The 16,172-nt window shown below is 37.8% G+C and overlaps 1 protein-coding gene across 5 annotated transcripts in view; it reads right to left on the bottom strand.

The window, feature by feature from the left end:
* Positions 1-16,172, bottom strand: part of BAZ1A (bromodomain adjacent to zinc finger domain 1A) — a 63,787-nt gene that overhangs the window by 7,810 nt on the left and 39,805 nt on the right. For 3 of the 5 annotated variants that reach the window (XM_054200694.1, XM_054200693.1, XM_054200696.1), the window contains 7 exons: positions 15,884-15,997; positions 14,586-14,710; positions 12,180-12,788; positions 9,188-9,351; positions 8,848-9,002; positions 6,600-6,748; positions 1,218-1,298 (listed from right to left, as the gene is read on the bottom strand). In XM_054200694.1, coding sequence (XP_054056669.1) covers positions 1,218-1,298; positions 6,600-6,748; positions 8,848-9,002; positions 9,188-9,351; positions 12,180-12,788; positions 14,586-14,710; positions 15,884-15,997 — 1,397 coding nt within the window. The remainder of the gene's footprint in view (positions 1-1,217; positions 1,299-6,599; positions 6,749-8,847; positions 9,003-9,187; positions 9,352-12,179; positions 12,789-14,585; positions 14,711-15,883; positions 15,998-16,172) is intronic. The other 2 variants (XM_054200695.1, XM_054200697.1) reach the window with 1 other exon arrangement.

Raw genomic sequence — 16,172 nt, 5'->3', positions numbered from 1 at the left:
GCAACCAGCACAAGGGAAGTGATGGGAGAAGGCAAAGGATAAACAGGCAACACAGCTTCATAAATAAAATATAGCCAGTCCTGAACTGCAAATATAAATCAGGACTTCCTAACATTTCCTATTACTTCGTCCTTAGGTTTCCTGTCTCAAGTTCAGTCCCACTAAGGGTAGCAGACAAGGTCCTTTCCACAGCACTGCAGCATATCTCTCAATGTATTTTTTTTAAATTCAGTAAGAAGAGAATTACAGCCACTTGTCAGGACACCAGACTAACGTGAGACCGCCTTCAGTTCTACTGCCAATTTCTACTATAACTTTGGCAAAGATACTTTATCTTAAGCATATATATAGTTTGGCAAGCATTTCTTTTGCTGACAATGGCAGCTTGAGCATTATTACTTTTTTTTGGTGGTTATTTTTAGCCTAAATTGGTTCTCCAATATAGTTCATCACACGACAACAACACATTTTTGCACAGCAAAACTGCAGTTGCAATATAGAAATAGGAATTACTGACCACGACCTGCTGCAGAAAGAAACATGCCAAATGACACCCACTGTTTCAGATCCCAATTTGTAAAATAAGAATAACACTTTTTTCTTCCATCCATCATCTTTCTCATTTATATTGTTAACTTGGAGGGAGAAACAGCCTCTCCCTTTGTGTCTGAGCAGCTCTACATTGCGCAGTGGGATACCCCTCTGTCAGCTAAGCCCTCCAAGCCTCGCTACAATGCAAATGAAGTTGTTTGACAGATCTATGCACTCATCTATCAATAGCTAATTGAGTTCAGGGAAGGGTTTTCCATTTCAGTATTTCTAGAAAGGATATGCAGTTGCACAATGCTGCAAAGTTTAAAAAAAAAAAAAAGATGGGGGCATTAAAAGGAAGGGGGGGAGGGAGGCAGGATTATGTGAACATGCAGATTTCTGTCCCAAAGTGATAAAAAGAAAAGACAGTTCTTTATCTCTAGTTGCAGAAAAGTTTAAAAAAAATAAATTAAAAATTAATTATTTAAAGGTGGGTGGGAGGGGAATAAAATCTTTGAGCTGTATTTGTTTTACTACTCATGGTTAAACCTTTAGCTTCAATACTGCAATTCCTTCAACGTAAGGAACTGGCTATAAAATTATTAAAGTTTAAAAAAAAAGGAAAACCTAATAAAATATTCAATACTTTCTAATTCTTAGCAATACAAGTAACATTTAAAATTTACCATCTCTCTGACTAGTCTTGTCTTCCACTCTCTTCCTCTTTTTAGCCCCCCAGTGGTTCCTTTTATCATCTTCTGTATTACCTAACATTAAATTCATAAAGTTATTCCAAATACCTTTTTGAAGCATGGCAGGTTACTCTTTTAATTAATTTTTATAATCCATACCTTTGTAATCTAAAAATGTAACTAGAACAGCAGTTCCCAACATATGCACATGGAAACAGGTAGGCAGGGAAGGGTTAAGATTATAATGTGCATGGACAAATTGCACATCCCAGGATTTATTTGAACTCCCACTACAAACAGAAGGCTTAAACTGAAAGCTCTTAAACCTACCCCCCCTTACCTTTCTGTCCATCTCTGGTACAAATGTCTATAGGAGCAGCCCACTGATGGCAGGTTTCTGTTGCAGCAAACAACTTCTCTGCTCTATGCTACCACAAACCTCCTAACATCTCAAAACTGTAGCCAATTTATGGGCACAGTCCTCAAGGACCAAGAGAACAGCTTGTATGTCCATGTGAAACAACATACTTATGGTATTTTTGTGCAGGAGTGTTCTTGAGTATTAAAATGATGAAGTTACTCTCCCAGGAAGTCAGAGTCTCTCCTGGTTTAAGTAAGAGCCATAGTAAACCTCACCTGCTCCAAATGCAAGGTGTCTTCCTTGACTGCCTTCTCTGAAGAGTAAATAAAAATTCTTCTTCAGTAAAAAAGAAAAAAAAAAAAAAAAGACCAGTTCGACCTTCGCTGCCTCTGCTCACGAAACTCCACAGGGAAGTAACGAAAGCATGAGAAAAAAAAGCATGCATATATACTAATCCTATCCCAGTTCACTGCTGGAAGATGTCTAATGCTATTATGAGGAGAACAATTATAAAGAGAAAAGGGAACACATTTGGGAATAGAGGAAACAAAAATAATCAAAGTCTAGAAAGAAAGGAATGGAACAAAGACAAGCAAAAAGGAGCGAAAAAGCTGTATTTTTTTTTTTGTCCCACAAGAAGTACATGGCACAAGTTAAAAAGGAGGTAAACGGTTCCCTGTATCAGTCACAAAGGTGCCCCCATGAATTATAATCCAACCTTTCGTATGGAAATCTGAAGGATGCTTAATGAGTGAAGTCCTGCAGTAATGCAGAAGGCAGGGATTTTTTTTTGTGGCTGCCTCACTGAACCCCAGGGCAACAAAATCACTTCATAATTTTATAGCTTAACTTTCACATCTATGTAATAGGAGTGTGATGAGACCTTCTTCACTGCAAAGTATTTTGAGATGTAAGGAAAACTAATTTATACTAAAAAAGAAGCAAAATCCACAATAAACATTGCTTGCATTTCTTCCCCCTCAAACATATTTGTTATCCGAGAAGTAGCACTTCAGAGTTTCCCTCAAACAGCTATTACAAAAAAACAAAACAAAAACAAAACACCAAAAAAAGCTTTTTTACATCTTAACTCAGAATTTTTGCAGGAAAAACATGTACTGCAAGCTGCACTCCTCTTTTTGTGATCTCCCCAAACACTACCTCGGGCTGGACTGAAGGCAGAAAACCCAAATTTTCATAGCTAATGTCTAATGAAAGGATTTCTAAAGCACAATTCATAATTAAGAAATGCATACAAGTCATGTCACTTTTAATCACCAGACAACAGAAGATTAGCGGCCATCTAGCAGCTCTGCAAGGCAGAGGGTGCTGTTTCTGGGGTTTCTAGATCTCCGTTTGCACTGCTATCTTCTGTGTCAGCCTTTTCTTACTCTTCTACTTGAATATTTGGTATGCACCACAACTCTAAACTTATCAGAATCACCAGCGAGGCTCCTGGCAGCCCGATAGAGCCTCAGAACAAAAACAGAGCACAGAGGAGCAGCTGGTCCTTTTATTGCTGTGCTGGGTCCCTTTGTCTGCTCTGCACCCTGGAGGCCACCGGCATAAACTTGCCAGTGACTGCGGTGAATTTCCCTGCACTGTCTTTAGTACTAGAAGCTGTTAAAGAGAGTGAAAACTAAAAATTGTTAAGTATGGCTCCATTCCCTAATAGGAACAGAGAACAGTGAACGGCGGGTGGAGAGGGAAAAGAAACTCCACAGTGAAGGCAACAACTGAAATAATGACACAGACAAAGCACGTTCAGTTTGGTTTAAAGCAGAAATGCAGGGGTACTCTTTTTACCAAAAGTGTTCCCCTGTACTGCTACCAAAACAGAACTCCTAGCACTTGCTTCACTTCCCATGTTTTTACTTCAGTGGCAATTAAGTCAGCCTAACAAGTAGGGTTTGTCAGGCCTAACATTAGAAACAGATATGCAGGCATTTTGTCTAGGGGATGGTTCCATTAAACAGTTGGAACAACTATAAAAACAACCCTCCTGTTAGAAAAAAAAAAAATGAGTGTACAGACACAATGATCTACATAAGGACAGGAAAACAAAAACCCCACAAACCAAAACCTAGTGGCTGCAAACTAAAAGCTAATTTCTATCATCAGAGTACCGTTGACCACTTTCTAGAGGGGTCAAAAAAAAAAAAGAAGGCATCACAGTTTTGAGCACAAGGCAGTCCCCGAGAAAGCAGCAGTGTCCACTTGTCATTAAAAGGTTTAGTAACCCTGCTAACACCTCCTTGTCAAGCCAAGTAGATAACTTTTCTTTGCCTGTTTACATATGCAAGTTGCAAACTAAGAACTTGCTGTGGTAGCATGCAAAGACATTGTTTCCAACTGGGGAGCTTAAGCTGAACATGAAATTATGCAAATTTTACACTCTTGGATTTTTAAACATGTCTGAAACACTGAAGAGTTACATCCAGAAAAGGCTGCATCGGGAACTGCTGCTTGACCTCTGAAGTGCCTAAGTTTGCCAGATGCCTTTCAAACACCCAGATTTCCGTGACACTTTGCAGTTGCACCTCCTGGGCAAGTCCAGAAGTTCCCAAATCAGAGCACCTTTCATGTAACTAACTGCCTGGTGGTCAGAAAAAACAGGTGTGTGTTTTCAGCTTTCTTTACTACAGAGCCACTCAACACCACCACGGCTCCTCCAAGAGCTCTCTAGTGACAGAAATAAAATCTCACCTTCATTCAGACTCATCTCCTGCTAAAAGCAGCCCATTACACAACTGAGAACATGAGAGGCTTGGCACCAAAGGAGAAGCGAGGAAGAGGGAACCTGAAGCTGTTGCTTAATGGTTAGGGCAGTAAGCCAGAGCAGAGAAGACCTGGGATCCTTCCTGCTCCCTCATACGCATTACATTTTTCACAGCAGAAGAGATGCACAGGCACAGTATGGTAAATGAACATACAAGATTTAAGACATGCAAATCACGTAAGATTGCTTTCCCTATATACTTTCTTCATCACGCAGTATAAAGCATCTAAAGGAAAACAGGATTCCCAAGTTAAAAACAAACAAGAAACCCCACCATCATTCAAAAGGTCAGGCAAAAACATGAACCGTCATGAGATTACGGCAGAGTTGGGACCACTGAAAAAAAGACGCAGGAGGATTGCTAGAAGACTTGATCTCCAGTACTCCAGGGACGCTTTTCTTCTTTTAGTCCTTTTTCGTCTAACTCAGGATGCCCAATCTATGGCCATAAGCTACTAATAGCCATGGTTTTCCCCATAGGGGCACACTGTGGTAAACTTCTAGCTGTAAGCAAGTTGCTGTTGCCAAAATACCCTCAGAGAATTTAGAAATGGAGGCATATACTGCACAATGTGTTTACAGCCTGCACATGCAGAGTAAATACAACAAATGCTAGGTGTACTGTCAATTAACTGTCCCACGCACATGCTGTAAGTCTAGTCATATAGCAGGAAATAAGCCATATCATGCCTGGCTTGGAAAGGGCAGACATACTTGAGTTGACCAAACACTTAGCCAAGTAAAGCTTTTAAACAGCTGTGGTTTAAACCACGCCTATGCTCTCCCCTTTCATCTCAGTCATTTGCTGCATTTCCCTCTTCTAGAGGTCATCACACTGATAACGAAAGCTTGTGGAAGGGAACCCATGCTTGCATGTCAGAGTCTCTGGCACAAATCTAGCTGAAACTCATCTTTACTGGCAACCGATATCCAGACACCAGACTCCATGCAGGAGCAGTCAAGATGCAGAAACAGTTTTAGGTCAACTGTGCCACAGGGCGCTAACGTCTAGTGTTAATACACCAAAACCTGCATTTTCATCTTAAACTAGTGCAGCAAAATCTGTCAGAGCCTAAGGATTTTGTACGCTGTTGTTAACAGAGGAGAGTATAAATTTAACAGGATGCGCAGCAGTTGGTGCCCTGGAGGACCCCCGGTATGTGCTGTGCTGGTAATCACGCTGCAGGCCTGCAGGTGAGAAGTAAAGCAGCCTGGCCAAGCACAGAGTGCAGCTCATCCTCCCTGCGGCATCCCAAAGGGACACCTGGCCACAACAGCCGCCTCGGGAAGGATGAGCCACCTTTACACACTTCTCCAAGTCAAAACCCCAGTTTTGAATTGCAAAAGGATCCTAAGGAATCCAGACCTAAGGGATCACTGAAAAACAAAGCGACTTTATGCACTTTGGATCCTCCCTCTCACCCCTAGAGCTCATCATAGGAATTCAAGGCAGGAATAGGTGTTAAAGTCAAGCTAGGATCATGCTTCGGTTTAAATTTTTCTTGCAACCTTTTATTTCCAAGTTTTGCAGCATAAACCCAAAACCTGAAGATCTGAAAAATTTGCAATGTAAGTCTTTACTCGTTTTACTGTAAATTTACTGCTGAACAAGGTGATCCAGATAAACCAGGCCTATATTGCTTTCACAGAAACAGTATAAAAAGGAGATACATTTTTACAAACTAAAAAAACCACAGAAGAAACTCATGGTATAGCTGCATGATACACTGGCCTCAACAGCAATTCTGAATTACAGAGCATTCCCTCAGAAAGCTCACTCATTCTGCCTACGGGCACAATTGGTCTCCCAATGCCTCAGTATAATTGTAGGGCCACATAAAAAAGATCACTGAAATGATTCAGGTTAAATAGGCATGTATTTAAGAGTAAAAGATGCTCTTACTTAATTAATACATGTAATTCAGGACATGCAGAATAATAAGAAAAATATTAATATTTCCTCATGAGCTATGGTCTTGTAAACTGACAATCTAACGTTTTTTAATTTTACAATGGTACATAGGAATAGGTTAGTTATTTGTTCTTTTCCCCAACACAGCCTCTAAAGCATCTAGGTACAAAAGAAGCCAGCGGGTCTGGGGTGGGGTGGGTTTTTTTGTTGATTTTTTTTTTTTTGGGGGGGGTGTGGGGGACGTGGGGTGGTGCATCTTTTGTTTGGTTGTTACAAAATCTTGCATAAAATTAGAGACATACAGTTTCAATTCTGAAAGCTTACCAAGAGGTGCTTTAAGAAACCTTCGCTCAATTCCTTGCTCTATCTGAAGCAGTGCAGATGCCAAGTAGTGGACCACATTATTAACTGGCTGAGGAGTACTCGTACTTGTTGATGCAGCACTTGGAGCTTCAGTTTTTAACCCAACAAGTCTAGAATAGAAATGTATTAAATTATCTTTTTTTTAACATACTTTGAATTTAACAGCATAGATATTTGTACAGGTCTGTATCCACAGTAGATTTTTATTTTCACTTCATTTACATCCATGGGCTATGAACATTAACAGATACTGCACTGGTGTGATTAGTTATCCTGGTTCTCAAGTTTGCTTTATTAGTCTAGTTAATCTAGGTAAGTCATCTTTAGGTAACAAAGTTATCTAAATTTCAAGAAATGTGGATGACAAATTTCAATAAAATTACTAAGGAAAAAAAAAGGCAGGGTTGGTTTCCAATAAAACAGCCTTCTTTGACCAAAGACTAAGTAATCATTTCAAAGTGTGGTTAGTCTTCCTGAACCACAAACATAAGTATAGCCGAGGAGAGCAACTCACACTAAGGAAAATAAAATACCATTTCTACTTGGGGTTTATAAAAAAAAAAATAACTAATTAAGACTGTCTGGATTCTGCTTTATTCTGTTGAATGAGCAATGCTTCTGGTTGCCCCTGTTCTTTTTTCACACTTAAAAGCTGTTCATTATATTTTGCAGTCACACACATTTCAAGAGCCTGAAAGCAAACAGAAAAAAAGCTGCATAGTTATTTACATTTCACTAGTCAAACTCCAAGGTCTTAATGAGATGTCACTCGCTCCGAGGTGCATAAAAAGCCCAGCATCAAAAGCAGTCTGTCACATGATTTCAGAATCCCATAGTCTCTGTTTTAATATGCAAGACTTTATTAGAGTAGATTTTATTCAGAAACTTTGACAGAGTCAGTATCAAATGGAAAAAAAATGAAGCAACAAGCTTCTGCAGTTGAATTGAGAGTTAGCAATGGAGCAAGTGCCCAAGGTAACTGGAGGCATAAATTTTAGCTTCTTAATTAAAAGAGTGGAATATTTCTGTGTTGTGGTTTTCAGGAAACAAATGTCTGTAAATTGTGTCATTAATATAAAGAAGGATGACCCTATCTATTTTGCATGCAACTAGAGAACTCAGATCCAAAGGGCAGTCTAGAATGAAAATACTAATTCAGCAAACTGAAATAAAAAGGGAAAAGCCTTAAAGAACTTTAAATTTTAAATTCCTTTATCCAACACAGCATTCGAGAGTCCACCCAGAAATACAGGTTTCATAAAATAAAAGTCTAATTGCAGAAAACCTCATACATAAGGAAGCAGTATGTTAGTACAGTTGTCACCTTCAATGAATCTTTTTTCCTGCAATAATTCAACATCCACATCCTATCAAAACATACAATTTTATACGTATTAAGTAAATTAAGGCAGATATTTTGAAAAGTATGTAATTTCTGAGAATTAAATATTTCTAAATCTTCACAGTTTTTATAGTTCGATTTACAACAAACACTGATTTAGTGTAGAGTCCCAGGTCTCAAATGTTTGTTTAAAAAACAAACAAAAAACAACAAAACACTTTTACAGTTGCAACACTATGACTTGAGGTTTCCTCTCTTTTACTATGTTGCAGGTTGCTCTACAGAAGGATCATCATTCATGAAATTACAAGATTATATCTCTGTTTTGCTGCAGCACTAGAGGTTAATCCAGAACATGGTGTGTTGCACTGATGGTTCTTACTGTGACTCACGAAGAGGTACACTGGCCAGTTCAACCAGTAATTTGTTATTATTACCATTTTCCCTTTTCAACACTCCTCTTTCTACAAAGTGGTTGGGGTTTTTTTTTGTTTGCTTTGTGTTTTGGGTTGTGTTTTTTTTTCTTCTGGCAAACAAAACAGAAATTGCCTGATTAATTTTTCTCTGCATTTTAAATGATTTTAAAATGAATTCACATATTCCTTATTTGATAATTAATGTTCACTTTGAGCAGTGTAATATCTGAATAGTAGTTGTAAAAACTGGTGTCTTAATCTTATATGGTAATAGAACAGTGTCATTTAGAAAATATAAACCAATGCAAAAATCTCACATTTTATAACTCAAGTCTTAAAAAAATACAATTCCAAAGAAGTTGAGGGTAAAAACAATCTGAAGGTTAAAAAAACCCAGAGCACTGCTATAAAACTCACAGGGAAGAGCAATTATTTAAACCATGGCTCTTACCTGTCTTTCACAATAAACTTATCTTGATCATCAGTTTCCATTTCTTCAGATTCTTCATTCACAGTTTTAATTATACCATTTTCTTTATTTTCATCATTCAGAAACTCATACCGCCCATGTTCTAAGGCTGCTCTCCAAGACTGTCTGTCTGTAACCTAAAGCAAACATACAAATTTGAAGTTTCCAAAGAATCAAAGGCTGCAAACTTTTAGTGCTAATTACTGTCTACACCTAATTTAATTATACTGTCAATAAACCCCACAGCATGCAAGAGCTCTCATTTAAGCTACAGACTCGACGGCACCACCGCGTACCTAGGTATTCTACAACTCACAAATACCTTAATAGCCCCCAACGTTCCTTGGTAGATCCTGTCTTCAATATCCAAAAGAAAGTCTCTAAGTCTCAGTTCAAGCTGCTTCTCTGCAGATATGTGAGATCCATCATGGGCATTCTGCATCCTTGTCCGTCCTGAAGGAGGTCTGATGTCACTTTGAGGTTTGTCTGCAAGAATACCAAGTAACTTCTTGTTAGTGAACTTTGTTCCTTAAAGTAGCTGGTGGTGGAGAGAACAAAAGCAGTACAGGGCAGATCAAATTAAGCACCCAGGTTCAAAACTCCTTCCTGTTGTCAATACCAACATCTCCATGCCAACTAAGGCATGTGATCCAGCCAAGTCGAGTATACGTTTAAAGGAAGACCTATAGATTAGCATCTGCTCATCCCAACACACAGGATGAAAAATTCTTGTCAATCTAAAAGTCATTCTTTTGTCTTAAAACGCTTTCTAAAGTGGAAGATAATCAACAACTCTCTGCTATAAATGCAAGGGGGAAAAAAGGAAAGAGAAAGAATAAAGTCACATTTCTAATATTTTTCATATCTGATGGCCCTTCCTTTACAGGAGAACTCCTCAGCTTTCCTTCTTGCATGGATCTTTATCATGGCAACATTTAAAAGAAGCATGTGCAACTGACAAGCCACAAAAACTAACTGAACAAGACATAACCCCTTTTAAAAAGTTAACTTTAAAACAAAACAAACAGATAAAGTAAAGTTGACAGAGGCGCAGACTAGACTGACTGCGTCCTCTAATTAAAGGGGAAAAATAGATAATTTATGAAAAAGAAGGGAAAAGCTGATGATGGGCTATCAGGTAAAAGCGTCTTCATAAAAAACCTGACAATTCATGCAAAAGCTCAAAAGCCATAGGAAAGACCTGAAACCATGCCCAGATCCTAAATTAGTGCTCATAAGTCTACATAGGTGGCAAACGTTTCTGTTCACAGCATTTACCTTAAATCCTACAAGTGCAGTGATGAGGAGGTGTATGCAAGAACTTAGATGTATTTAATAAAAAAATTACCATAAAGCTGCTGTTAGGGAAGTACAGGATGAATTTCTAAGATGCTCTCAATTGCAGAACCAATTCCCTGTAACTGAAAGTAACTATGCAAATATTCTCAAAAGATGTACTAGCATACTCTGATGTCTGGATGTCAGAAACATCCTTTTTGGTTTAAAGGAAAAAGCAGAAGTGAAGTGTTGTTGGTTTTTTTTTTTTTGTCCTTGAGCAAAAGTGAAATAGCAGCAATTGACTTACAAATAATTGATGGGGAAAAGTTAATGGATACTGGAATAAAATCAAGTAATAGCAGATGTCAATTTTTTTTTTCCATGCTCTTTTGAGTGGGAATTGTGAAAGAGAGAAGGGCAGTGTACAGCACAAGAGAATCAGGGAGGAGTTCTCACTTGTCCTGCAAGTCATTTGAGTGAAGGCAATAGGGCAGCAGCAGTAAAGCTCCTCCCCAAAGTACAGCCACTCATGGCCACTTCACACGCTTACCACACAGAGGCAGCAGCATTGGTATTGGACCACTGCATTTGAATTTTAAAGTGAAGTTCAAAGGTGCCTTTTTTTAAAAAAAAAAAAAAAAAAAAAAAAACCAATGTTTTGCTACAATTCTAACACAGAAAGAAAAGAAAAACCTATGATTGGGGAAATCAAGTTGCTTCAGGGCAGAAAACACCACACAAAATACAGATAAAGGAGCAACTAGGAAAATAAGGAACCACACACACAAACATACCAGAAAAATGACAGATATTTTCTCAGCAAAATCCACAAGTAGAGCCATCAGGCCTCCAAATAAAGCTTCATTACTATGCAGAAACTCTGTGGTGTGCTAGTTTCCACCAAAAGAGATGGCAGACTGGTTATGGATTTAGTAGTATCTGACATGTTCAAGGCATGTCCTGGCATACCCACTCCGGTAAAGCAGAACTCAGCTCTGCCATGAATAATTCTCCCTTGCCCCAATATAGATAACTTGAAATCCTCACAGTAATTTGGCATAATTTGAAACAAAATGGAATTTCTTACGCATTACTCTAGAGAGATTCATTTTGGTAACATCCTCCACCCACCAACATATCACAAACGAGCCAGCTACAAGCTCGCGTACGCAGAATTTTATCAGAGATTGGAGTTAGTACCTTGCCATGGTATTACTGCAAATATTTGGCTTTAAGAAAAGGGGGAAAAAAGTAGGTCTAGGATGGTTTTAACTACACTCCTGTACTTTGAAATCCATAAAAACAATACTGGTCTGCAGATGTGTGTCTGCCAAAAGAAGAAAAGGAAAAAAAAAAGAGAAAAGAATAACATCACAGAATCCACTGCACTGACGTTAAACCACATAACAACCAACAGAGCTACACTATTTTTCCCCCCTGCCAAAGGTTTTAGTATGACCCTGCAATGTGCTACTGTTCCCTTGTTCACAACAGGCCAGTAAAGGCTTTTGAATAATTTCATGCACTATAATGTTATGAAAGAGCATGTTCTCCTCAACAAAAAAAGGTAATAGTAATTGCCTCCCTTTGCGATGTTTCTGTCTCCAGTGTCATATCTTGTGTCTCCTTTCACCATACTGGAAATGAGGACATCAGATGATCAATACTATGATTTCCCTTTAGCAGATATTAATCTTTACTCCCCCATTAATCTTTTCCCAAAGCTCAAATTACTTCCTGAAGATGTTTGTTTACAAGCCAATCCCATTTTTACTACGCAGTGAGAGAACAGAAAAATTATTGCTTTTTTTAGCATAAAACACTGAAAAAACACTACAAAGATCCATCACACAAAAAAACCCCAAAGATAAAAAAGCAAGGAAAAGACCAAACCTGTTTTCCCATAGAGAGAAAAAATGCATAAGAAGAATTCTTATTTCTAGGAATTACAGTTAAACGTGAATTAGAAGTTTCTAGAATATTATATAGAAGTTACAGGTGTAGAAGCAAATTAAGATCAGGAACCTTTCATTTACCTGGAATATGGAATTTTTCCACAGGAAAACTGCTTAGCTGTTCATATATTCTGCTTTTCTCTTGTAAAAGAGTTTCTTTTAAGGCACTCTCCCTATGTCCTCGGGAATTGAGAGCCTCTAGGAGTTGGTCCAGTTGTTCCCGAGAATTGTAAAAGCACCAACGGTTTGGTTTATATACTGGCCTTGGCACCTCTACGACAACACTGGTGTGTGAATCTTGGTCAATATTGGAGGTAGATTCAGAGGATTTCAAAGACTCTCCAGTTTTACTGAATACCTGAGGTTCGTTTGTGCAAGACTGTACATTATTCTGAAAGGAAGAGGTTCGAGGCAACAACATGTCTTCTGTGAGACCAGAATAGTCCTCTTCTATAAACAAGCCAGGAACAGAGGGGAAAATCCAGTAGCGTCGATACAGACGGTCACGACCTAATGGGGTGATATTTGTGCAGGCTGTTGCATTCTGAATCTTTTCTAACAGTTCCTTCTCTTTCTTTTGTTGCTCCTGCTTTAAAGCTTCTTCGTCTTCAGCAGTAAGAGGTTCACTCTTTTCACAAGCGGCCTCTTCTTGTCTTGTAAATTCTTTATATCCATTTTGCCCTCTCCTTCCTACAAGTTAAAGGAAGAAGAACAATAGCAACACGCTTATAAATTCCTTCTTTAAGCAAAAACTCAAGTAAAGGGTGGGTTTTGGTTCTGTCCCTTTCTGACTAGCTAAACTTACACTGTCAAGGACCATCAGTTCAGCCAAGAAACAATAGTAGTTTTATTAACGAAAAAGTCAAGCGATTAACCACGTACCCTCAATAGAGAGGAAGCTATCTTTAGTGATCTAGCTTCTGCAAAGTGAAAGTACAAGGCTCAGTTACTGACATTGTCATTTTGAACAATACAAAAAAAGAACCAAAATTTTAAGAACTTAAAAGCGTGTTATAAAAGTATCTTACCATGATAGAGTGAAATTCTAGCAATTTCGTTATTGAATACAAACTATGTTTTGGACTTCATTTATCATACTAAAAATTATCAGCTTAAACCCCTCAAAACCTCAAGCAAAACCAGAATCCCTATGTAAGAGCTTTTATTGCTAACTCAATTACCTTTCTTTATCCGTTTTTTTTTTTTTTTTTAAATATATATACTACTCTCTTTTCCCCTCAATGTGTACCAGCTGAAAATACTCCAGTTCACATCTTAGTTCACCAAAGAATCAGGTCCCAATAGTCATCTAGGAAAGTACATCTTCTAATTAACACATGCAACGGTGAAAGATGCTGTCAGTACTCAATTTCTACTGATTTCCATCGTGACTTTCAGTTTCTCCAGTTATAGGAATGAGATAACACTTGTTTACCCTCATAGAATCATTTAGGTTGGAAAAGACCCTTGGGATCATCGAGTCCAACCATCAACCCCACTCTACAAAGTTCTCCCCTACACCATATCCCCTAACACTACACCTAAATGACTCCAGGCACAATGTCTCAGATGTGGGCGTTTAAGAAACTTGAAATTCTGTTTAAAAACTCATTGTTTCGCCATCATAAAGCTGCAATAAACATGCAAACCAGTATTACTCAATGACTGAGAACTTCTATGACAGGTACTGTTAGGAACTGTACAAGTTTGCAACCTTAAGTCCACAATCATCCAGGACTTTCACTGTCACAAACACCAGCACAAAGCCTTCACGGGCTAGAGACACAGATGAGCTAGCAACCCAACGCCATCGATAATTCATCCTCCTTTGCCGATATCTGTGTTTAATTACAAATAGCAGGCTGTGCCATTTACTGCACCACAGTGTGGTGGTGCAGTACTAGCACAGTACTAGCACACTGCTGAGGAAATTAAACCTGGGGATGAGTCTGATTGCATTTTTGTACAAAAAACATGCTGCTTCATTAACAAAGGCAAACTAAACCCAACCACTCAATGTAACATTTTCTTTGAAAACACCTGTTGTTTTCAATAATAAGAATCAAATAATAATAAAGAATCAAAACCACATCATATCCTATTGAGTGGGACTCCTACAACTCGCTCACTCACTCTCTCCCAGTGCAGTACACATAATTGCAATGCTTTGTCAAGCAACAGCCTGGATTTTTTTTAGACAAAAGAGGAATCCAGGCAGCAAGTATGGAAGATAAGAAGAAACAGAAGTGTGAGAGAACATACAGCTGGCCACTAGAACTACATCAGGCCAGCTCAATGCACTTAATAGCCCATTATGGTCATGTTTGGATGTGGTGGTTTGTTGTTTGAGGGTTTTTGGGGTTTTTTTCTTCTTTTCCTTTGAAAAAAATTACAGGAAAGATTGATACTTTATAAAAACTTACTATAAACCCCAAGAAATGCATGTGCATACATGTACACACATGAACAAATACATTATAGAATTACCTCTTCCTCGTTTTTTGTTTGGTCCCAGCTCTTCTTCATCCTCTGTCACTGTGTCCATGTCTTGTTCTTTACGTTCAATCTCTTTGCTCTCTGTACTAGTATCAAGGTCTTCCCGTTCCTCCTCCCTGACAGAAGAAAACAAACAAAAGATGACTAACTGACCATCCATATATTAAAAGCTGAATGGAAAAAAACTGGATACAGCATCCTCAACACAAACAGTATTTTCCTCTTAGAAGTACTTAAGCTAGTAAAAGACCTATAATGCTTTTTAAAAATGAAATTTAAGTCCAGTATATATTAAAACCCAGAAGAAACCCACTGAACTATAAATAGAAAGTTCCATATTAAAGAGTAAAAGCTGCTCTTTGGTATTCAGTCTTTCATTTGAAGAGCATTATTCTAATCAGATCCTTTTTGGAAACATCTTAGTGTAGTTCTACTGACCTGATTTTTTTTCATGACTAAAACAAACATTTCCTCATCAAAATCTATATCGTTTTATAAAATGCTTGTTACACATTTTTTCCTCATCTAGCAAATATAATTAAAAACCTACAGAACTACACATAACTATTACAGGATAACATTTATTTTATTATTTTTCCTCAATTACAGTTTCAAAAACATAGCACAAATCTGTCTTTGGCTCATGCTCACCTTTTGCAAGCAGACTTATTTAACTAACTCCCTTCCTCAAGCAGGTAAAGATATAGTGTTGTATATATACTTTGCTTTTTTTTTCTGGAATCACATACAGCTGCATATGCATGAATCTTACCACCTGAAACCATACAGTTTTATTAATAGAACAAAAATCCTTGGGTTTATGGAAATCACTTGGGATAGCACAGCATTTTTTTTTAAGAAAATGCTATTAAATTTCATTCATAAAATGTTATGTGAGGTCAGTATTACCTAGCTCAAATCAGACCAATTCCTAAAATTGGAAAATGAACTAGAATGGTTTATTATGAAAACATTCATAGATATGAAATCAATGCAAGACAAAAAGTAATGCAAAAAAAAGTTAGACTTTGCAAGTTTCTCTTGTTAGTAGGTAAAAATTCTTTCAGTAGAATTACGAGTATAATAAGAGATGATTTTAAAAATAAAATCGCTTTCCTAAAGCAATTCTAGAACACTATGAAGAAAAATAAAATCAACATTAAGGGCTATATACTAAAAATACACCTTTGTATATAATCAAGTCAATGAAAACTACACACAGGTAAGGTCTGGCCACCTAACTGCAAAGTGCTGTATCATATATATCACCGTAACACCATGTATCATACCCAACAGATACTTCTACAGCAGGATTTCTTTGCTCCTCTTCCTTCAGCTTTTCTTGTTTCTCTTTCATTTTTAACTCTTGTTCTTTTAACCTTTCTTCTTTCCTCTTACGTATCCTAATAGTAAGAACAACATAGAAAAACAGTTGCAATTAATCTAGTATCTGATCTGGCCACATCTTTTTTTCTTTTATACTACAGGATCATCTAAAAATAACAGTAACATGGGAAAGCACAATGCTAAGCACAATGAAGTTTCACTCCTGCCTAGGGTCTCAAGAAACCAGTATGA

This window comes from Rissa tridactyla, chromosome 4 (genome assembly GCF_028500815.1).
Source record: "Rissa tridactyla isolate bRisTri1 chromosome 4, bRisTri1.patW.cur.20221130, whole genome shotgun sequence".
In the NCBI taxonomy this organism is placed as follows: domain Eukaryota; kingdom Metazoa; phylum Chordata; class Aves; order Charadriiformes; family Laridae; genus Rissa; species Rissa tridactyla.
Note: the sequence above shows the minus strand (reverse complement) of the source record. Positions and strands in the feature narration are given on the sequence as shown.